Source organism: Salmo trutta, chromosome 13, assembly GCF_901001165.1.
Source record: "Salmo trutta chromosome 13, fSalTru1.1, whole genome shotgun sequence".
NCBI classification, from domain to species: domain Eukaryota; kingdom Metazoa; phylum Chordata; class Actinopteri; order Salmoniformes; family Salmonidae; genus Salmo; species Salmo trutta.
In genome coordinates this window covers 31146271-31169233 of record NC_042969.1, presented here as the reverse complement: position 1 = coordinate 31169233, position 22963 = coordinate 31146271, and the positions used below count along the sequence as shown (strand labels likewise).

Sequence of the window (22963 nt, the reverse complement as noted above, 5' to 3'; positions counted from 1 at the left end):
CTCCGGGCAGTCTGGCCACTCTGGCAGCTCCGGGCAGTCGGGCCACTCTGGCAGCTCCGGGCAGTCGGGCCACTCTGGCAGCTCCGGGCAGTCGGGCCACTCTGGCAGCTCCGGGCAGTCGGGCCACTCTGGCAGCTCTGGTGACTCTTGACTGGCGGGCAGCTCTGGTGACTGTTGACTGGCGAGGCTGGGCTGACGCACTAGACGCCTGATGCGTGGGGCTGGTACTAGATGTGCCAACCTGGAGACACGCACCTCAGGGCTAGTGCGGGGAGCTGGCCTGGGGCTCCATCCTTGCCCCGTCAAACAGCCCTTGTGCCCCCCCCAAAAAAATTATTGGGGCTGCCTCTCGGGTTCCCTTAACTTGTCCTCCCAGGTCCATCCTTCCTCCTCGTTCGTCCGCTGCTTGGTCCTTTGGTGGTGGGTAGTTCTGTCACAAAAAATGTCGTACTCGTCACGGAAAATGTCGTACTGGAGAGATGAGGACCAAGGCGCAGCGAGAATGTGAATATTCATATTTAATTACCAAAAAAAGGAGTAAAGTATCCACTGACAAAACAATAAAGGTGACAACAGCAACAGTTTTACAGGCTCTACAAACGCAGTGCAAAAACAACTACCCACCACCCCAAAGAAAAACACACACACCTATATAGGACTTCCAATCAAAGGCAACTCAACACACCTGCCTTCAATTGGAAGTCCCAATCACCAACAAACATTCACACACACAAAACTGCCACGTCCTGACCCCAAAACTAATACAATAGCTCCATCTGCTGGTCAGGACGTGACAGTCAATCAATCTCCTCTTGTCTCTCTCCAGTGTCATAATGACGGGGTCATATAATAATTTCTTCCGGATGTTTGATCAGAACACCAAGAAAGATGTGACTCTGGAGGCTTCCAGAGAAAACAGCAAACCCCGGGCCATCCTCCAACCACGCAAGGTAATACTGTAACACTATACATATACTATACATACATTAAATATGTGCCAAAACTCTTTTATTTTGGATTGATGGTATGCAAAAAAATATATATATTCTATACAGTATATTTTGTAAGTCTTTGTATGGTTATTGGATAGAGAGAGGTGAAAGATAGAGGAGTTACATTATAAAACGGCGTCATTATGACACTGGAGAGAGACGAGGAGAAATAGCAGTGGCCGGATTGGAACCCATGCTGCAGCGGTCCAGATCGCTAGGTCACCCTAGGCCACTGATGGTATGTTTTAATGGATTTGTGTAAGATTGGCAAATGTCCCATTTTAGAAATGTTTGGTTTGTAACTGAAGAGGAGGAAATATTAACAATCAGTGTGTGCAAGGATGTGCTCATGAAGTCTCTACTCACCTCTCCTCTCCCCTCCTCTTCTGCTCACTTCTCATCGCATCTCCTCACCTCCCCCCTCTTCTCCTCACCTCTCCTCTCCTCACCTCTCACTTCCTCTCCCCTCCTCTTCTCTCCTCACCCTTCCTTTCCTCTCCCCTTCTTTCCTGTTCTCTCCCCTCCTCTCTTTCCCCTCCCCTCCTCTCCCTCCTCTCCCCTCCTTTCCTCACCTCACCCCTCCTCTCCTCTCCTTACCTCTCCTCTCCTTCTTTCTAGGTGTGTGTGGGAGGGAAGCGTCGTAAAGACGAGGTGACTGTTGACAGTCTGGACTTCAGTAAGAAAATCCTCCACTCCACCTGGCACCCACAGGAAAATATAATTGCCGTGGCAGCCAGTAACAACCTTTACATCTTTCAGGACAAGGTCACCTAGGGGTCAGCTTACTTCTGACCTCTAACCCCTGACCCCACGCAGGGGAAGAGATGGAGGGAGAGATTGAGAGGATGGAGAGAGCGCTGGGGGGGAGTTACAGAGACAGAAGAGGAGAGGGATGGAGGAGAGGTACAGAAACAGAAGAGGAGAGGGATGGAGGAGAGGTACAGAAACAGAAGAGGAGAGGGATGGAGGAGAGGTACAGAAACAGAAGAGGAGAGGGATGGAGGAGAGGTACAGAGACAGAAGAGGAGAGGGATGGAGGAGAGGTACAGAAACAGAAGAGGAGAGGGATGGAGGAGAGGTACAGAGACAGAAGAGGAGAGGGATGGAGGAGAGTTACAGAAACAGAAGAGGAGAGGGATGGAGGAGAGGTACAGAAACAGAAGAGGAGAGGGATGGAGGAGAGTTACAGAGACAGAAGAGGAGAGGGGTGGAGGAGAGGTACAGAAACAGAAGAGGAGAGGGATGGAGGAGAGTTACAGAAACAGAAGAGGAGAGGGATGGAGGAGAGGTACAGAAACAGAAGAGGAGAGGGATGGAGGAGAGGTACAGAAACAGAAGAGGAGAGGGATGGAGGAGAGGTACAGAAACAGAAGAGGAGAGGGATGGAGGAGAGGTACAGAAACAGAAGAGGAGAGGGATGGAGGAGAGTTACAGAAACAGAAGAGGGATGGAGGAGAGGTACAGAAACAGAAGAGGAGAGGGATGGAGGAGAGGTACAGAGACAGAAGAGGAGAGGGATGGAGGAGAGTTACAGAAACAGAAGAGGAGAGGGATGGAGGAGAGGTACAGAAACAGAAGAGGAGAGGGATGGAGGAGAGGTACAGAAACAGAAGAGGAGAGGGATGGAGGAGAGGTACAGAAACAGAAGAGGAGAGGGATGGAGGAGAGGTACAGAAACAGAAGAGGAGAGGGATGGAGGAAGAGAGAGAGAAAGAGAGATGGATGTTTGTTTACCTCTTCACTAAGTGTTCCTCCTCCTCCTCTCCTCTTGCCTGCCTTGTTGCTGTGAGTCTGATATGGCTGGAGGGAATGCTGGAATTCCCGGAATAGGAATTTCCAGAACACACCAGTCGCCATTTTGTTTCCTGCTCCAAATGTGAGTCTTCAGCCTGGATAAAGTTAGGATGAAGACAGATGCTTCTTCTAGGCCTGAGTGGAATGAAATTAGCCACCTGCTCTGGCCTGCGCAAGCCTCTCCATGGCCTTCAGTTGAACTGTTTTACTTTTTCATTTGAGTGACACGTGAAGGAGCGTTGGAGCGTTGTCATGCAACCAGAGTAAGACTGGACTGGACTGGAGTCACAGATCAACTGAGATGAACTGAGACATAGCAGAACACTCTGTCTGACCAGTCGCCATTTTGTTTCCGTAACAAGACAGGAGAATATGGAGAGAACACAGACCTTTATGGAGGTTACTGAAGTATCTCCTGTCCTCTCCAGCCACTAGGCCACATCTGTCCCGTCCCGTCCGGAGGTTTAGACAGGAGGTCACTGGACATGGCTGTTACACAGCTAACTGAACCTTAATTATAGCACTGAAACGGGTTTGACTCCCAGAATCCTCACTTGCATACTACCAACTATAAACCTGTGTGCGAAGTGTGGATATTGGGAGAAACACAGTCTGGGAGTACGGATGTTTTGGCCTGTTTCTGACATGATACTAACGTGAAGGATGTGATGAGGCCTCTTTGACATTCAGTTGTTTATTTTATGTGATGATGTCTCTTTTTCTTGTCAATGATTCTGTTTTTGAAGCTGTGGTGCCTTTTTTTGGTATGTGGGGTTGATGAGGGAGGAGGAGGAGGATGGGGAGGATGAAGAGGGAGGTGAAAACAATGCAAGTGTGAATGTATTTCCTCAACAATATAGGGGGAAAAAGCTAAGCAAATTTAAGTTACCATTGAGAAGTATTTGAATTTATCGAGTTTACTTTATAATTTCATTTTAGCAACTGACTGCACATTTATAATTTATGGGATGTTCATGCATATCCCTGTTTTAACCACTCCGCAGTAGTCTCACCATGCAGAGTATTAATATAACCAGCTAAAAGACAAGGCACAACAGTCCTATTATAGCTCAGTAAAAGACAGCGGGTTCTGTGTCTCATAACCAGCGCCCAGAGTTTTCGCTAGTCAGGTCACGCAGTGAGGAACACCTCTGGGCCCTACTCCGAATACATCCATAGAAGTTCTCCATGGCTGTGTTTGTCTTCTGTTCTTTGGGGTGAAGTTGACCCCACATGCTGATCTTAGGTCAGTTTTGTATTTTCCCCTCTAAGGTAAGGTTAGAATTGGGGAAGGGGAAGCTGATCCTAGATATGTGCCTACAGACAACTTCTAGCTGCAGTGTCCAACCAGAGAGGATGGTATCATGACTTCCAGCTTAACAACCAGTGATGAGGGCTCAATGATATCAGTGACTTTTAGCTATGAATGCATTCCAAATTACACCCCATTCCCTTTATAGTGCACTACTTCTTACCAGGGCCCATAGGGCTCTGGTCAAAAGTAGTGCACTTTATAGGGTATAGGGTGTAATTTGGGAGGTACACTATGATTCCTTTACAAAGTAATGTCTTCTAAACAAATTCAGTTGTGTAACTTGGAAACTGTTTGTATGGCTCAGAATGTAATGAAATGCAATTCATTTCCCATGCAGTCTTCACGCTTACTGGAATTATTTTGAATAAAAACGTTTAAGCACGCGGTTTCTGTCCTTTTTGTAGTTCTAATAGATCTTTCGGGAAATGTTTAGGTGCATTTGTTATTGTGTTCTCTGTTCATCGAACTTTTCACAGTGGAAGTTAGTGAAGTGCAACTTTTATAGTCCTCGTTTGAAAAATCAAGAGCGCCCTCATCTGGAGAAAGGCATAAAAATGTCCTGCTGGTCTTCCTCATGTGATCTCCTATCCCATAATGTACATAATAATCATAATGATTAACATACATTTAGACTAAGTTATCCTTTTGTTTTTGCATAAGGGCACATATAACTAGGGGACACAAATCTTTATTTTTAGGCTATTCCCAAAATATAGAGTCGACTAATTAAGGCATTTTGAAGCAATAATAACTTGTTGCCGGATATTATATAAGCCATAGCCTTAGACAGAGTAAAGGCCTATACAAGGATATTTTTTTTCAACATTTTTTTAATTTAACCTTTATTTAACTCGGCAAGTCAGTTAAGAACAAATTCTTATTTACAATGACGGCCTACCCCGGTCAAACCCTCCCTACCCCGGTCAAACCCACCCCTACCCCGGCCAAACCCTCCCCTAACCCGGCCAAACCCCCCCTAACCCGGCCAAACCCCTCACTACCCCGGCCAAACCCCCACCTAACCTGGCAAAACCCTCCCCTAACCCGGCCAAACCCTCCCCTAACCCAGCCAAACCCCCTCTAACCCGGCCAAACCCTCTCCTCCCCCGGCCAAACCCCCTCCTACCCCGGCCAAACCCTCCCTACCCCGGCCAAACCCACCCCTACCCCGGCCAAACCCTCCCCTAACCCGGCCAAACCCTCTCCTACCCCGGCCAAACCCACCACTACCCCGGCCAAACCCTCTCCTACCCCGGCCAAACCCACCCCCCTACCCCGGCCAAACCCTCCCCTAACCCGGCCAAACCCTCCCCTAACCCGGCCAAACCCCCCACTACCCCGGCCTAACCCCCACCTAACCGGGCAAAACCCACCCCTACCCCGGCCAAACCCTCCCCTAACCCGGCCAAACCCTCCCCTAACCCGGCCAAACCCCCCACTAACCCGGCCTAACCCCCACCTAACCCGGCCAAACCCCCCACTAACCCGGCCTAACCCCCACCTAACCCGGCCAAACCCCCCCCTCTACCCTGGCCAAACCCTCCCTTACCCCGGATACTACCTATTGGGTTTATTAGTCACACTGGCCCTTGACCTTCTAATATTCCGAGGCAAAACAGAGATTACTAATTCATAGTTTCAAACTATATTGCGTTGGCTAAAATGATTGCCACCAATTTCCAGCCATTTTTGATCGTGGAGGACAGAGGTTTTAGAAATTATAGCAATAGTCTAAATACAATGTACACAATTCCAAGCAGGAAAACCCCTTCAAAATCACTTATTCCACAACTGTACAGGAGCACACAGGCTTCAGTGGGGGAAAGAGTCCAAAAAGCTACTGCAGTTTGTCTTACCACTGACTGCTGGACATCAAGGGTAACCACTTCTTACATGTCGGTTACATGTCACTTCATTGAAGATTTCTCGATGTCTAGCTGTCATCTGGACTGCTTTGAGTTCAGCGACAGACACACCTCAGAGAACTTGGCAGAGGAACTGTTGTGGCCAGAGAATGGCAAGTAGATGGAAAAGTGGTCTGTTGTGTTGGTGACAATGCAGCTAACATAACCAAAGCCATTAACATTTTAAAATGGACCCATCATCCATGTCTTGCCCACACAATCAACCTGATTGTAAGAGATGCTCTGAAGTTGATGAAACCCACTGTGGACAAAGTGAAAGCAGCTGTGGAATACTTCCACAGGAGCACAGTAGGTGCTGAAAAACTAAAGTCTACACAACGCCAGATGGGGATGCCTCAGCTGAGGCCTTAACAAGACTGCACTACAAGGTGGAATTCAACATTTTATATGTTGAAGAGGTTTCTTGAGTCAAAGGATGCCATCATCTCTACCCTGGCCATTGTCATTGCACCTGTTGATGCTCTGACCGAAGAGGAATGGGAGGTGGTGGAGGAGGAGAGTCCTGGAACCCTTTGAGCAGGTCACTGTGGAGATCAGTGGAGAGGTACAGTAAGCAGTTATTACTACATCATTATTTAATCCAGTATAATTACTGAGAGAAGAAACTGCATCAGTCCCTCGGAAGTGAGGCAGCTTGCATTTCTGAACGCAAATCTCTCATAAAAGCTAAATATGGCCAGCATTGCTGCGTGCTGCTGGTTATAACATGGCAATAAAGAAGAGAGAGAAAAGAGGGACCAGTTTAATGTTTTTAGTGGGATGCTGCAGTTTTGCACATTGTTATTTCTTTTTCTTTGATATGGTGCAATATTCTATTATGATGTTCACATTGTATTAGTTTTGAATGGTTAGATTTATAGGCACTTTGTTAATTTACTTTAAAAAGTTATACTTCAAATGCAAATGTTTAATAGCTTTCTATTTTATAACAAACCAATGCATTTTTAAATACATTGTGGTTAAGGTAAAGTATGATTTCATTTAATAATTGAATTAGAATTGTTTAACACCAATCATTGTCAAACTATCGCAAACTGTTTGTCTTGAAAAAATACAAAACATATTTTTTTTAAAGAGCCGTTTGGGAGCCAAAAGAGACGGCTCTTTTTGGTGAGCTGAGCCGAACGAGCCGGAATGCCCATCACTGAACATTGTACAGCGCGGCGCCTGTTGAGGACGGTTGGAACAGTGACAGCGCTCTAATTGGCCCCGGGAGTCTCGCGCAGTTTAGCTAGGGCTGTCAATCAAACTGTCGCCTATATAAGGGCGGATAAACCCGGCAGGAGACAGACAGACAGGAGTGCAACTCTCTGGGAGCAGATTGATTATGATAAACAGATTAGGCTACAATCAGGAGTTGAGTTTTAGATTGAGATTGATCCATCCAACTGTTTGTTGACTAATTTTTTTGAATATTTTTCTCTCAATACTTTTTTTTCCTAGTCAGTCTTCTCATTAGTTTATTCTTTCACCAGTTTACCTTTCCACCAGTCTAGACTTCTTGTGTTAAGTTGGCTGTCAATATACTTTTTAAATATTTCTTTACTCTATATAAAAAGATAAGCCTAAGTAGTTTTCTCTTTTCTCTCACCACCTGTTTCTTCTGAGATGGATAAACTGCCAGGGGTGAACATAACGGCTGCTAACAGCTCGACTGTGGACCGGCTACATCCTTCCTTCATCGAGCATGGTTCCTACCAGCACCTGTGTGTCCTTGTGCCTGTCATCCTCGGGGTGATCTGTGTCCTTGGGCTGGCCAGTACCCTCACAGCCATGGGCATCCTGATCTCAAACGCCCACCGTGGGAAACTATCCCTTATCAACGCTCTCATCCTCAACCTGATGTTTGCCGACAGCCTTGTACTGGCATTCGCCCTCCCATTCCGCGCTGCTGCCTTTTCCAAACCCAGTTGGACGCTTGGTTGGACGGTGTGCAAGACCTGTGATTGGTTCCTGCAGAGCTGCATGGCTGCGAAGAGTTTTACCGTAGCGGTGATGGCTAAGGCTTGTTACCGTTACGTCTCTAACCCGACTAAACAGGTCAGCATCAGTCTACGCTCCATCCTTTTGGTGATGTGGTTCCTCTGGCTGTCTGCCTGCTCCGCTCCCATCCCTACCTGGCTGTTCTCCTCACTGCAGAGAGAGACCCGGAGGCTGGTGTGTGTGCAGGTGGTTCCCCCTGAAGCGCAGGACTTCATGTCGGTCTACGTCAAGGCGTACCCCCTGGGTGTGTTCTGCGCCCCTTTGAGTTTTGCCCTGCTGTATTTCTGGCGGGTATATGGGCAGTGCCAGCGGCGCTGTAGTAAGACCCAGAACCTCCGAACGCAGATCAGATCCAGGAAGCTCACTCTGATGCTATTCAGTCTGATGGTAGCCATGACAACGCTGTGGCTGCCGCAGTGGGTGGTCTGGGTGTGGGAGCGGCACGCCGCGGAGCGAGAGGCACAGGGACCGGGAGAGGGAGGACCCTTTGTCGTCTTCTCTCCCCCTCTCCTCCTCTCCCTCTCCGCCCTGCTCCTCACTTTCTTTCTCTCACTGGTGAACCCCCTCATCGTCCTCTCTCTGTCAGAGGAGTTCAGAGAGGGTTACAGAGGTCTGTGGAGGCGCCTTACTCTTCGTAAACACACCCCGTCCAACCCCAAACCTGGCCCCCATGCACCCACTGCCCCCCAGTCCCCCTGCCCACGACCGGAGACCTCAGGCCAGCCGCAGGGAGGAGACGGAGGCCTAGCCTCCATCCCTTGCCAGGGGACGAGAGTTGATCCCCAACCCCAGATGGAGCAGGGCGGAGTGGGAGAGGCGGAGGATGAGGCAGAGGGAGAGAGCCCCCGGGATGGGATCGTGCTGCTAGACGTGGAGCAGTTTTGGCATGAGAGAGAGACTGGCTCGATGACAGAGGAGAATGATCCCATACCCTGGGAGCACCAGGAGGGAGCACCAGCTGAGGGGAGGAAGTGAAGGAAGTGAGGAGAAGATATACACACAGACAAACAGGACTGGTTCTAAGAGGCTACTCAATACTCAGCTACATCTGTCCTTGTCTTTGTGTATCTGTCTATCTTGTGTGGTTTTTGTGAACAAATTGGGTTACCCACCACAACCAGTGATTTTTAAGCAAAAGGTTGTTTGAGAGTATTTGGATACTGCCTCAACGATGCCTGATACACTATTTAGCATCTAGACCAGCCAGTAAGCCTCCCCTCTCTCTTCCTCTGAGTTAGCGCCACAGCGTTCAAACAACCTTCAAACAACACACACTGACAGACTATATCAGCAGCTGTAACGGACTGACATTTGACTATACCTCACTGGACTAAAGATCAGTCAACAGAGGAATCAGCACAGGAGACAACACAGGAGACGATACAGGAGACAACACAGGAGACGATACAGGAGACAATACAGGAGACAATACAGGAGACGATACAGGAGACGATACAGGAGACGATACAGGAGACAACACAGGAGACGATACAGGAGACGATACAGGAGACAATACAGGAGACGATACAGGAGACAATACAGGAGACGATACAGGAGACAATACAGGAGACAATACAGGAGACAACACAGGAGACAATACAGGAGACAACACAGGAAACAACACAGGAAACAACACAGGAGATAACACAGGAATCAACACAGGAGTCAATGGTTGGTATTCATTCAACTGTGTCTATGATATTGTTTGATGGGAATTACATTGGTTTGTCAACTGTTTGATTGGTTATTGTTATGGTGAATATACATAAAGTGTTATATTTCACTGTAGATGTGTGTGTGTATATAAATATATATATACACACACACACACAGAGTATATATATTGGAGGTATTCTACTTATCCTTGAAGAAATGACCAACAGTAATGTCTGTTGTAAATACCAACAAGAGTTACAAAATATAAACTGTACATAAGTTTGAAATGATTTGATACAACAACAAGGCAGAATAAATAGCCTTTAGAAATCAGTAAGAGCATTTCTGTATGCTATTGAACAGTATTTGATGTTACTGTTACATGTATCAGTGTTTGATTCTCCTATTTGAGGTGGTTTTGTAATGATATGTGCTTGTAAAAAAGGTTGTTTATAATAAAGTGATATATAATATTGATCCTGTGCTCTATTTGATTTCATCTTTATTACTATAATACCATAATAAATTCAATTTACATAGCAGACGCTTTTATCCAAAGTGGAAACAGTGAGCCCACATATTTTCATATGTGACCCTAGTGGGAATCAAACCAACAACTCTGATGTTTCAAGCATTTTCTTGCCTGCCCCCCCCCACCCGTCTAATTTCCTTCATTTTGTGGCTAGACTCAAATACTTTCTGTGGCACAACACTACTGGTCAACATGAGCTACCAAAATGATTATGAAGTGTGCCAGGCCTTGCAGTCCCAAGACAGAAGGAGGGGTGAGCTGCTTTCACTTTGTCCACAGTGGGCTTCATCACCTTCAGAGCATCTCTAACAATCAGGTTGATTGTGTGGGCAAGACATGGATGATGGGTCCATTTTAAGATGTTAATGGCTTTGGTTATGTTAGCTGTATTGTCACTAGAGTCAAATAATTTCTGTGGCACACATCAGAGTCAAATACTTTCTATAGAACAAACTTCATGTCAGGATAGGCAACCGCAATTAATAATTAATGTATGTGTGTTACATTAAACATAGAGGGTGTAAAATGTAGGCAAATAATAAACATTTCAGAACAACTACTAGTCGTATAAGACATGGGAAAGATGACGAATTTTGGCATAGAGATTTATTTATAGACTAATAGACTTGAAAGAAATAGCCAAGCCCAAAACTGCAGACATTACGAGTGCCTCCCCCACGATCAATCCGCCATAAAAAAATGGAAGCTCACTCTAACGTGATCATTGACAGCTGCCTTGAAGGACACAAATAAAAAATGCTTTCTGCTACTAAGATCAGTGAAATGTAGGCTAAACTGACAGAGTGAAGAGCAGAAATCTTAACTAGCAAGCAAGCCACAGCAAAGAAGATTTGAGTGTGTGCGCGTTCACACACCGGCTCCAAGCACAAGTGGTCATGCACGTATACGCATACACACACAAAACACACACACACACACACACATATATATACATATGTAAGAATAGTAGAATACACCTGAGGGGTATACAAAGATTTAAGCTATATCTACTCAGTGTTTTCTAAAACTAGCCAGCTTCAGTTAGCTTCACATTCCACATCAGGCTTCATTCGTACGATTATTGCTTGTCCACCTACCGCAAACTCTAGCAGGTTGAAACCTGTCGCATGTGGCCAGTCCAACACCGAACTTTTCGTTGAGACAATGCTGATACATCAAACCTGATTTCCTTGTGCCGAAATCAAAATGAAACAACAGTTATCATGCAAATTTAGCAGTCTGTGGTGTGAAATAGGCTTCTTGATGTGACGTATTTCTAAAATGATGTATCGTTAATGCTGTCTTTGGTGTGCTTATCAATGCACAATCACTTTTTACACACTCCTATCGATACAATAATTGTATTGTCACGCAAACGTTTTACTGTGTGTGAAGTTTCAAATACATTCTGTCATTACTAAATGTGTTCTGTGATAGGTATTTTAACATGCCATTTTTTTGGGCACAAAAACAAACAAACATTTGATTAATAAAATATTTCATCAGTCGTCTTCCTCAAATGAATGGGATGATAATGATAATTTCATTTGTCCTCGTCTTTCAGGATAAACGTAGTTAGCCCTGAGTCAGCCTGCCCCGGAGCAGGTTAGTTCTGAAAGATTCGTTGGCACCTGACTTAAAGGTGAGTCCCTTTCGTGGTACTGAGTTGAGCTCGTTATCACGTTATCCCGAATTGAACTCAGATTTTCCGCAGCAACCTCCTCAAACAACGTACGTGGTATAGTGCTCAGGTGCAATTTCGAAATGTGGTTGTGCTGCCCAGCTATGTAATGGGGACCCAGCTACCCAGCTATGTAATGGGGACCCAGCTATGTAGTGGGGACCCAGCTACCCAGCTATGTAATGGGGACCCAGCTACCCAGCTATGTAATGGGGACCCAGCTACCCAGCTATGTAATGGGGACCCAGCTACCCAGCTATGTAATGGGGACCCAGCTACCCAGCTATGTAATGGGGACCCAGCTACCCAGCTATGTAATGGAGACCCAACTACCCAGCTATGTAATGGGGACCCAACTACCCAGCTATGTAATGGGGACCCAGCTACCCAGCTATGTAATGGGGACCCAGCTACCCAGCTATGTAATGGGGACCCAGCTACCCAGCTATGTAATGGGGACCCAGCTACCCAGCTATGTAATGGGGACCCAGCTACCCAGCTATGTAATGGGGACCCAACTACCCAGCTATGTAATGGAGACCCAACTACCCAGCTATGTAATGGGGACCCAACTACCCAGCTATGTAATGGGGACCCAGCTACCCAGCTATGTAATGGGGACCCAGCTACCCAGCTATGTAATGGGGACCCAACTACCCAGCTATGTAATGGGGACCCAGCTACCCAGCTATGTAATGGGGACCCAACTACCCAGCTATGTAATGGAGACCCAACTACCCAGCTATGTAATGGGGACCCAACTACCCAGCTATGTAATGGGGACCCAGCTACCCAGCTATGTAATGGGGACCCAGCTACCCAGCTATGTAATGGGGACCCAACTACCCAGCTATGTAATGGAGACCTAGCTACAAAGCTATGTAATGGGGACCCAGCTACCCAGCTATGTAATGGGGACCCAGCTACCCAGCTATGTAATGGGGACCCAGCTATGTAGTGGGGACCTAGCTACCCAGCTATGTAATGGAGACCTAGCTACCCAGCTATGTAATGGGGACCCAGCTACCCAGCTATGTAATGGAGACCCAACTACCCAGCTATGTAATGTGGACCCAGCTACCCAGCTATCTAATGGGGACCCAGCTACCCAGCTATGTATTGGGGACCCAACTACCCAGCTATGTAATGGGGACCCAGCTACCCAGCTATGTAATGGGGACCCAACTACCCAGCTATGTAATGGGGACCCAGCTACCCAGCTATGTAATGGGGACCCAACTACCCAGCTATGTAATGGTGACCCAACTACCCAGCTATGTAATGGGGACCCAACTACCCAGCTATGTAGTGGGGACCTAGCTACCCAGCTATGTAATGGGGACCCAACTACCCAGCTATGTAATGGAGACCCAGCTACCCAGCTTTGTAATTGGGACCCAACTACCCAGCTATGTAGTGGGGACCTAGCTACCCAGCTATGTAATGGGGACCCAACTACCCAGCTATGTAAGGGAGACCTAGCTACCCAGCTCTGTAATGGGGACCCAACTACCCAGCTATGTAATGGGGACCCAACTACCCAGCTATGCAATGGGGACCCAACTACCCAGCTATGTAATGGAGACCTAGCTACCCAGCTATGTAATGGGGATCCAACTACCCAGCTATGTAATGGAGACCCAACTACCCAGCTATGTAATGGGGACCTAGCTACCCAGCTATGTAATGGGGACCCAACTACCCAGCTATGTAATGGGGACCCAACTACCCAGCTATGTAATGGGGACCCAACTACCCAGCTATGTAATGGAGACCTAGCTACCCAGCTATGTAATGGGGATCCAACTACCCAGCTATGTAATGGAGACCCAACTACCCAGCTATGTAATGGGGACCTAGCTACCCAGCTATGTAATGGGGACCCAACTACCCAGCTATGTAATGGGGACCCAACTACTGAGCTATGTAAGTGGGACCCAACTACCCAGCTATGTAATGGGGACCCAGCTACCCAGCTATGTAATGTGGACCCAGCTACCCAGCTATGTAATGTGGACCCAGCTACCCAGCTATGTAATGGAGACCCAGCTACCCAGCTATGTAATGTGGACCCAGCTACCCAGCTATGTAATGTGGACCCAGCTATGTAGTGGGGACCTAGCTACCCAGCTATGTAATGTGGACCCAACTACCCAGCTATGTAATGTGGACCCAGCTACCCAGCTATGTAATGTGGACCCAGCTATGTAGTGGGGACCTAGCTACCCAGCTATGTAATGGAGACCCAACTACCCAGCTATGTAATGTGGACCCAGCTACCCAGCTATGTAAGGACCTAGCTACCCAGCTATGTAATGTGGTCCCAGCTATGTAGTGGGGACCTAGCTACCCAGCTATGTAATGTGGACCCAACTACCCAGCTATGTAATGGGGACCCAACTACCCAGCTATGTAATGTGGACCCAGCTACCTAGCTATGTAATGGGGACCCAGCTACCCAGCTATGTAATGTGGACCCAGCTACCCAGCTATGTAATGGAGACCCAACTACCCAGCTATGTAATGGGGACCCAGCTACCCAGCTATGTAATGTGGACCCAGCTACCCAGCTATGTAATGGAGACCCAACTACCCAGCTATGTAATGGGGACCCAGCTACCCAGCTATGTAATGTGGACCCAGCTACCCAGCTATGTAATGTGGACCCAGCTATGTAGTGGGGACCTAGCTACCCAGCTATGTAATGTGGACCCAACTACCCAGCTATGTAATGTGGACCTAGCTACCCAGCTATGTAATGTGGACCCAGCTACCCAGCTATGTAATGTGGACCCAGCTATGTAGTGGGGACCTAGCTACCCAGCTATGTAATGGAGACCCAACTACCCAGCTATGTAATGGGGACCCAGCTACCCAGCTATGTAATGTGGACCCAGCTTCCCAGCTATGTAATGTGGACCCAGCTACCCAGCTATGTAATGTGGACCCAGCTACCCAGCTATGTAATGGGGACCCAGCTATGTAATGGGGACCTAGCTACCCAGCTATGTAATGGGGACCCAGCTACCCAGCTATGTAATGTGGACCCAGCTACCCAGCTATGTAATGGGGACCCAGCTACCCAGCTATGTAATGTGGACCCAGCTACCCAGCTATGTAATGTGGACCCAGCTACCCAGCTATGTAATGGGGACCCAGCTACCCAGCTATTTAATGTGGACCCAGCTACCCAGCTATGTAATGGGGACCTAGCTACCCAGCTATGTAATGGGGACCCAGCTATGTAATGGGGACCCAGCTACCCAGCTATGTAATGGGGACCCAGCTACCCAGCTATGTAATGTGGACCCAGCTACCCAGCTATGTAATGGATACCTAGATACCCAGCTATGTAATGGGGACCCAGCTACCCAGCTATGTAATGTGGACCCAGCTACCCAGCTATGTAATGGATACCTAGCTACCCAGCTATGTAATGGGGACCCAGCTACCCAGCTATGTAATGTGGACCCAGCTACCCAGCTATGTAATGGGGACCCAGCTACCCAGCTATGTAATGGGGACCCAGCTACCCAGCTATGTAATGTGGACCCAGCTACCCAGCTATGTAATGGGGACCCAGCTACCCAGGAGGGAGAGGGTTAAGGGAATAGGAGAGAAGGAGGAAGAGGGGAGTGGAGGGAGGAGATGCGTTGAGAGGGAGGGTGGAGGCAGAGGAGTTGGTGGTCTCACTTCCAGCCTCCCCCCTCTCTATTCCTCCCTCCCTTTCCTCCTCCCCCACTCCCTTTCTCCCATCCTCACAGACGACATTTCTCTCTCATTAATCATTGATGGTGACCTTTCTCTACCAGAGGCACCAACCTCAATCACAGGAACACTTATCAAATCTAACCCTCCATTCCTACTAGCCCCTGGGCTAACACTAGGCTAACACACTTAACCCTTAATTCCACTAGCCCCTGGGCTATCGCTAGGCTAGGTCCAATACCATTCCTTTGGCCCCTGGGCTAATGCTAAGCTAACCCTCCATCCCACTAGGGCTCTGGGCTGGGTCCTGCATGGACCTGTACTCTATGATTGAAGCCCCTGAGAGACGTATAGCACTAAACTAAAGTGTGATGTTGGCTCTGTCTTGTATAACATTAGAGGCAGTGACTAATGGCCATCCTTTAGTTAAAATAGCAAAAATCCAACAGTCATTTATGTTGACCTGGAGGTTGTCATCTGAAATGGCTGATTGATTGGCCTAGCACCTGGAATAGCAGACCATGAGATGGAGAGAGGTTTTCTAATATAGAGAAAGGCAGGGACAGCGACAGAAAGATGTAAGAGAGAGAGAGAGTTTTAGACAGAAGGAAAATAAAAAATTGCATTTACAGGAGAAACAAACCCAGACTTAATTAGCTTATTATACCACAGGGATCATGCTGGTAGAGGTGTCAGCAGGTGAGTTCATCACTGTGCCCCTCACCCTTATTCCATGCCTTCCCCTTCTCCCCCTCCCTCTCTATCTCCCCCACTGTGTGCGAGAAGTCGGGGGTGTCACTGGCGTGCGTTTCATCCCAGAGCCAATCATCTCTAATGGATGATGCGCCACAGGGTTCGCAGTGCAGCTCACAACATGCAAACGTTAATTAGCTCACAGTGCAGGAGGGGGGTAATTAAGATAAACAAACATCTCCCCCTGCTCCACTACCTCACCCTTACGTCACCCATACATCCCCCTTCACCTCAAACCTCCCTACCTCACCCTTACATCACCCATACATCCCCCTTCACCTCAAATCTCCCTACCTCACCCTTACGTCACCCATACCCCCCTTCACCTCAAATTTCCCTACCTCACCCTTACATCACCCATACATCCCCCTTCACCTCAAATCTCCCTACCTCACCCTTACATCACCCATACCCCCCTTCACCTCAAATTTCCCTACCTCACCCTTACATCACCCATACATCCCCCTTCACCTCAAATCTCCCTACTTCACCTTTACATCACCCATACCCCCCCTTTCACTTCAAACCTCCCTACCTCACCCTTACATCACCCATACCCCCCTTCACCTCAAATCTCCCTACCTCACCCTTACATCACCCATACCCCCCCTTTCACTTTAAACCTCCCTACCTCACCCTTACATCACCCATACCCCCCTTCACCTCAAATCTCCCTACCTCACCCTTACATCACCCATACCCCCCCTTTCACTTCAAACCTCCCTACCTCACCCTTACATCACCCATACCCCCCCTTTCACTTTAAACCTCCCTACCTCACCCTTACATCACCCATACCCCCCTTCACCTCAAATCTCCCTACTTCACCTTTACATCACCCATACCCCCCCTTTCACTTCAAACCTCCCTACCTCACCCTTACATCACCCATACCCCCTTCACCTCAAATCTCCCTACCTCACCCTTACATCACCCATACCCCCCCTTTCACTTTAAACCTCCCTACCTCACCCTTACATCACACATACATCCCCCTTCACCTCAAACCTCCCTACCTCACCCTTACTTCACCCATACCCCCCCAAACCTGTCTCTCTGAAGACCTCTACAACCTCATAGAGAGTGTGTGTATATGTATGCATTTATGTGTGTGTGTGTGTGTGTGTGTGTGGAGGGGGTTATGGGGGCCTTGATGTTTGTGGTCTTTTGATTGGAGTAAATCTGTCTTTCATCTCAGTGAAGATCCAAAGGACAGGAACCTTTCAGGCCCTCCGTGTGAACTTATAGGGGGGTCTCTTTTTAACTCTCTGCTTTATCCACCGATATGAAATCAATCATTAAAAGCAAATAAACATTTGCGAAAAACATTTGTTTTGTTTATCTCAAACCACTGAATTAGGCTGGGATTCATTCTGATCTTGGGTTGTCAACAATGCAGCTTTTAAAGACAATTTCTGATTGAGCCGACATCTGCAGTGACTACTGTGAATGCGATCTCCGCAAACACGGGAACATTGCCTTTAAAAGCCACATTGTTGAGAACCTGCGATCAAATGTAATCCCTTCAAGTATATAGCTCTTACAGTGAAGTTTTTGTAACGTTGCCCAGTTGCTAATTAAGACCGTGAAGCAACAAGACAATCACTAGATTTGAGGGGCGTCGGCTGCTTCTGACAGAGAGGATGGAAAAAAGAAGGGGAAGAGGGAAGAGTTTGGAGAGAGAGGAAGATAGAGGGAGGAGGGTGGAACAGGGAGGAGGGGGGAGAGGGAGGATGAGCTGTCTGTATATTCGGCTGGTATATTCTAGTAGTCAACAACAACAGCAGCTGGTAGTCATGACATGTCTTCTGAACTGATCCAGTCATACAGACAGAGACATAGGCCTACTTAGGGCTAGAGTGGAGGCTGTTGAGGGGAGGATGGCTCATAATAATGGCTGGAACGGAGCGAATGGAATGGCATCAAACACATGGATACCGTTTGATGTATTTGATACCATTCCACTTATACTGCTCCAGCCATTACAACGAGCCTGTCCTCCCCAATCAAGGTGCAACCAACCTCCTGTGCTAGATTTAATCCGTAGTGAGGAAGATGCTGCGTTATAGCGTGATTCAAATGTAAAGATAATTTTGATTGAGTCGATGTAAGCATACTGTATACATTTACACTAGGCTACCTACACAGGGTGGTAGGTAGCCTAGTGGTTAGAGCGTTGGACTAGTAACCGTAAAGGTTGAAAGATCGAATCTCTGAGCTGACAAGGTAAAAAACTTGTCGTTCTGCCCCTGAACAAGGCAGTTAACCCACTGTTCCTAGACCGTCATTGAAAATACGATTTCTTTCTTAACTAACCTGCCTAGTTAAATAAAGGTTAAAAAAAACATAGGTTTATCGTGAATGCAGTCTCTGCAAGAGCGGGAACATTGACCTTAAATGTTTATAGCGCTATAGTGTGAATCTTCTGCTCTACGGATTGAATCTAGGCCTTCTAGCTACTACCACCACCAGAACAATATTTATTATATTTTGAATGTAATGCCAATTCATGCCAGTAGAGAGAAGAAGTGATCTGATGACACTAAAGGCAGTTAGTTTATGTACGACAGTACTGCCATCTGTAAATCATTCTATGACAGTACTGCCATCTGTAGATCATTCTAGGATGGTACTGCCGTCTGTAGATCATTCTAGGTTGGTACTGCCATCTGTAGATCATTCCATGACAGTACTGCCATCTGTAGATCATCCTAGGATGGTACTGCCATCTGTAGATCATTCTAGGACGGTACTACCATCTGTAGATCATTCTAGGACGGTACTGCCATCTGTAGATCATTCTAGGACAGTACTGCCATCTGTAGATCATCCTAGGATGGTACTGCCATCTGTAGATCATTCTAGGACAGTACTGCCATCTGTAGATCATTCTAGGATGGTACTGCCATCTGTAGATCATTCTAGGACAGTACTGCCATCTGTAGATCATTCTAGGACAGTACTGCCGTCTGTAGATCATTCTAGGACAGTACTGCCATCTGTAGATCATTCTAGGACAGTACTGCCGTCTGTAGATCAAGCTTATTTCTCTCAAATGTTGTGCACAATTTTTTTTACATCCCTGTTAGTGAGCATTTCTCCTTTGCCAAGATAACCCATCCACCTGACAGGTGTGGCATATCGAGAAGCTGATTAAACAGAACGATCAATAGACCGGCGCACCTTGTGCTGGGGACAATAAAAGGCCGCTCTAAAATGTGCAGTTTTGTCACACAACAATGCCACAGATGTCTCAAGTTTTGAGGGATCGTGCAATTAGCATGCTGACTGCAGGAATGTCCACCAGAGCTCTTGCCAGAGAATTGAATGTTAATTTCTCTACCCTAAGCCGCCTCCAACATTATTTTAGAGAATTTGTCAGTACGTCCAACCGGTCTCACAACCGCAGACCACGCCAGCCCAGGACCTCCACATCTGGCTTATTCACCTGTGGGATCATCTGAGACCAGCCAACCAGACAGCTGATGAAACTGGGTTTGCATAACCAAATAATTTCTTCACAAACTGTCAGAAACCGTCTCAGGGAAGGTCATCTGCGTTCTCGTCGTCCTCACCAGGGTCTTAACCTTACTGCAGTTCAGCGTCGTAAACGACTTCTGTGGGCAAATGCTCATATTCGATGGCCACTGGCACGCTGGAAAGGTGTGCTCTTCACGGATGAATCCCGGTTTCAACTGTACCGGGCACATGGCAGACAGTGTTATGGCGTCGTGTTGGCAAACGGTTTACTGATTCAACGTTGTGAGCAGAGTGCCCCATGGTGGCGGTGAGGTTATGATATGGGCAGGCATAAGCTACGGACAACAAACACAATTTGCATTTTATCAATGGCAATTTGAAATGCACAGAGATACCATGACGAGATCCTGAGGCCCATTGTTGTGCCATTCATCCGCTACCACCTCATGTTTCAGCATGTTAATGCACGGCCCATGTCACAAGGATCTGTACACAATTCCTGGAAGTTGAAAATGTCCCAGTTCTTCCATGGCCTGCATATTGCCAAACATTGAGCATGTTTGGAATGCTCTGGAACGATGTGTATGACAGCATGTTCCAGTTCCCGCCAATATCCAGCAACTTCGCACAGCCATTGGGACAACATTCCACAGGTCACAATCAACAGCCTGATCACTTCTATGCGACGGAGATGTGTCGCGCTGTATGAGGCAAATGGTGGTCACACTAGATACTGACTGGTTTTCTGATCTATGCCCCTACTTTTTTTTAAAGGTATCTATGACCAAGAGATGCATATCTGTTTTTCCAGTCATGTGAAATTCATAAATTAGGGCCTAATTTATTTATTTAAATTGACTGATTTCCTTATATGAACTGTGACTCAGTAAACTCTTAGAAATAGTTGCATGTTGCATTTCTATTTTTGTTCTGTGTAGTCTCTCATCAAGTGGAAAAGGCAACATGCAGAGATAGTGTAGATCGGAATTATTTTCTAAGCACTTTATTTAAAATCAAACTGAACGACGTAGTTCTGTTTCTAAACACTTTATTTAAAATCAAACTGAACGACGTAGTTCTGTTTCTAAACACTATTTAAAATCAAACTGAACGACGTAGTTCTGTTTCTAAACACTATTTAAAATCAAACTGAACGACGTAGTCCTGTTTTTAAACACTTTATTTAAAATCAAACTGAACGACGTAATTCTGTTTCTAAACACTTTATTTAAAATCAAACTGAACGACGTAGTCCTGTTTTTAAACACTTTATTTAAAATCAAACTGAACGACGTAGTCCTGTTTTTAAACACTTTATTTAAAATCAAACTGAATGACGTAATTCTGTTTCTAAACACTTTATTTAAAATCAAACTGAACGACGTAGTCCTGTTTTTAAACACTTTATTTAAAATCAAACTGAATGACGTAATTCTGTTTCTAAACACTTTATTTAAAATCAAACTGAAGGCACACTGTTTGCATAGGTCTCATGGTGGATGGTGAATTTCAACAATCAAGGAAAACCAGATTATTTTATATAAATACATTTTATGGGCCTGACTATAATTGTGTTGACTCTGCTGTCCTGTGCATCACATTTCAAAAGATAACATACTGTATGTAGTTACACAGGAACAAAAACCTTCCAGGTGTTCAAATATCCATGCATCCATTCAGTCAGAAGACCTGAATTTAAAACCCAACACAACAAGAACAGTACAATATACAGAAGAAAAAAAAACAGTCATAACAAAACAATGTCATTTTCAAATAGTTATTGCTATATTTGAGATGTCCCTCATCTTAGGCATACACATGTAGTAATAATAACATGCATGTTTGTGTCCTTATAATTCCAGTCTATCGTTTATTCACATACTAGAAGCATTAAGCATCATTCAATACATGGCGTTTTCTTAACATAAGATGTTCCCTTAAGACTCATGCTCTTGTAGAAACAATATACAGTACATCCACTTTAAACACTAATCTCTTTGCTCTGAAGCTTTGCAAATAAATAGACCTGAAACAGCATATCAACACATGATACTGTTAACCCATGGTACCATCTACAAGAACTAAATCAGTCGATAAACTCCAGTCTTAAATATTGCAAATGTACAGGACGCCTGGTTTCAAGTGGTAAGGCAAGACATAGCCTGGCAGCTAGCCTGGTAGCCAGAGATGTTTGTTAATCAGGCAACTCCTTTGTCTTTGTTGTTGGAATGAAATAGAAATACTGAGATGGGCCAACAGAGGCTACCAGGCTAGCATTAGTATAATTCTATAGTAATGGCATCCCTGGACAGATCTGAAACGGAACCCTATTCCCTATATAGTGCACTACTTTTAGGGTGCCATTTTGGACTGAGTCCCTGTGTGTCCAGCCGTGGCCCTCCTCTCTCCTTTCCCAGTGTCATTTTCTTCATAAAGGCTGACGGTGATGTTCCTCTTTGATCAACCTTGGGAAAAGACGCAGCTCACAGAGAGAGAAGAGATTTCCAGTTAGATGTCTCAGTAATCTCACTGAGCTCCGTTGTCCAGTGTTGGTCCTCGTCTCCTCCCTGAGATGTTGTTTTGGGATCTAGAAAAGAAAGTGGAACGTCATGAAATTGAGTGAAAATAACAGATATTTTTGTAATTAACTTTTCTGTTGCTTTGGAATCTAGAACAGAACAGATGAGTCAAAACTAGTGCACTATATAGGAAAAAGGGTGCCATTTGGGACATAGCGTAGCAAACACTTTGTGATGTTCTTGAGCTTCTGCGCTGCAGTATATTCTGTTCTTACCTGCTGGGTTTCTTCTGTCCACCAGGTGGCACCAGACTGGACTTTCCTCTTTGTAACACGTCTGATGGTATTTTGGGTTTGGTGAGCGGGCAGGGGGGTGGGGGTCTGTTGGGGGGGTCAGGTCTGTGTGTGTGAGGTGTTGAGTGGGGGTTGGGTGGCAGGATGGCTGGAGGAAGGGGAAGAAGGGGTCCTTTCTGCTGGGCTAGGTAGCTGGGGATGGGAGGTTTAGGCTTGGGCTGTGGCAGGGGCTGGAGAGACGGTTGGGGCTGGGGCTGGGGCTGAGTTTGAGCCTGGGGCTGGGGTTGAGGCTGGGGCTGGGATTGAGACTGGGGCTGGGATTGAGCCTGGGG

At 46.5% G+C, this 22963-nt stretch overlaps 2 protein-coding genes and 1 long non-coding RNA gene across 3 annotated transcripts in view; 2 read left to right on the top strand and 1 right to left on the bottom strand.

The window, feature by feature from the left end:
- LOC115206750 (serine/threonine-protein phosphatase 2A 55 kDa regulatory subunit B beta isoform) overlaps positions 1 to 1850 on the top strand; it is a 19372-nt gene extending 17522 nt beyond the window's left edge. Inside the window, exons 7-8 of the mRNA XM_029773958.1 lie at positions 827 to 950; positions 1611 to 1850. Of these exons, the coding sequence (XP_029629818.1) occupies positions 827 to 950; positions 1611 to 1766 (280 nt within the window). The 3' untranslated portion in view covers positions 1767 to 1850. The remainder of the gene's footprint in view (positions 1 to 826; positions 951 to 1610) is intronic.
- A 5616-nt stretch (positions 1851 to 7466) lies between these two features.
- LOC115206749 (probable G-protein coupled receptor 151) lies at positions 7467 to 8984 on the top strand. Its single transcript, XM_029773957.1, has one exon. It carries the CDS (start codon positions 7635 to 7637, stop codon positions 8982 to 8984), a length of 1350 nt encoding a protein of 449 aa, XP_029629817.1. The 5' UTR covers positions 7467 to 7634.
- A 12132-nt stretch (positions 8985 to 21116) lies between these two features.
- Positions 21117 to 22908, bottom strand: LOC115205634 (uncharacterized). Its single transcript, XR_003880651.1, has 2 exons — positions 22614 to 22908; positions 21117 to 22406 (listed from the first exon to the last, which is right to left on the bottom strand). It is a non-coding gene; the product is annotated as an uncharacterized LOC115205634 (long non-coding RNA).
- Positions 22909 to 22963: the final 55 nt, after the last annotated feature.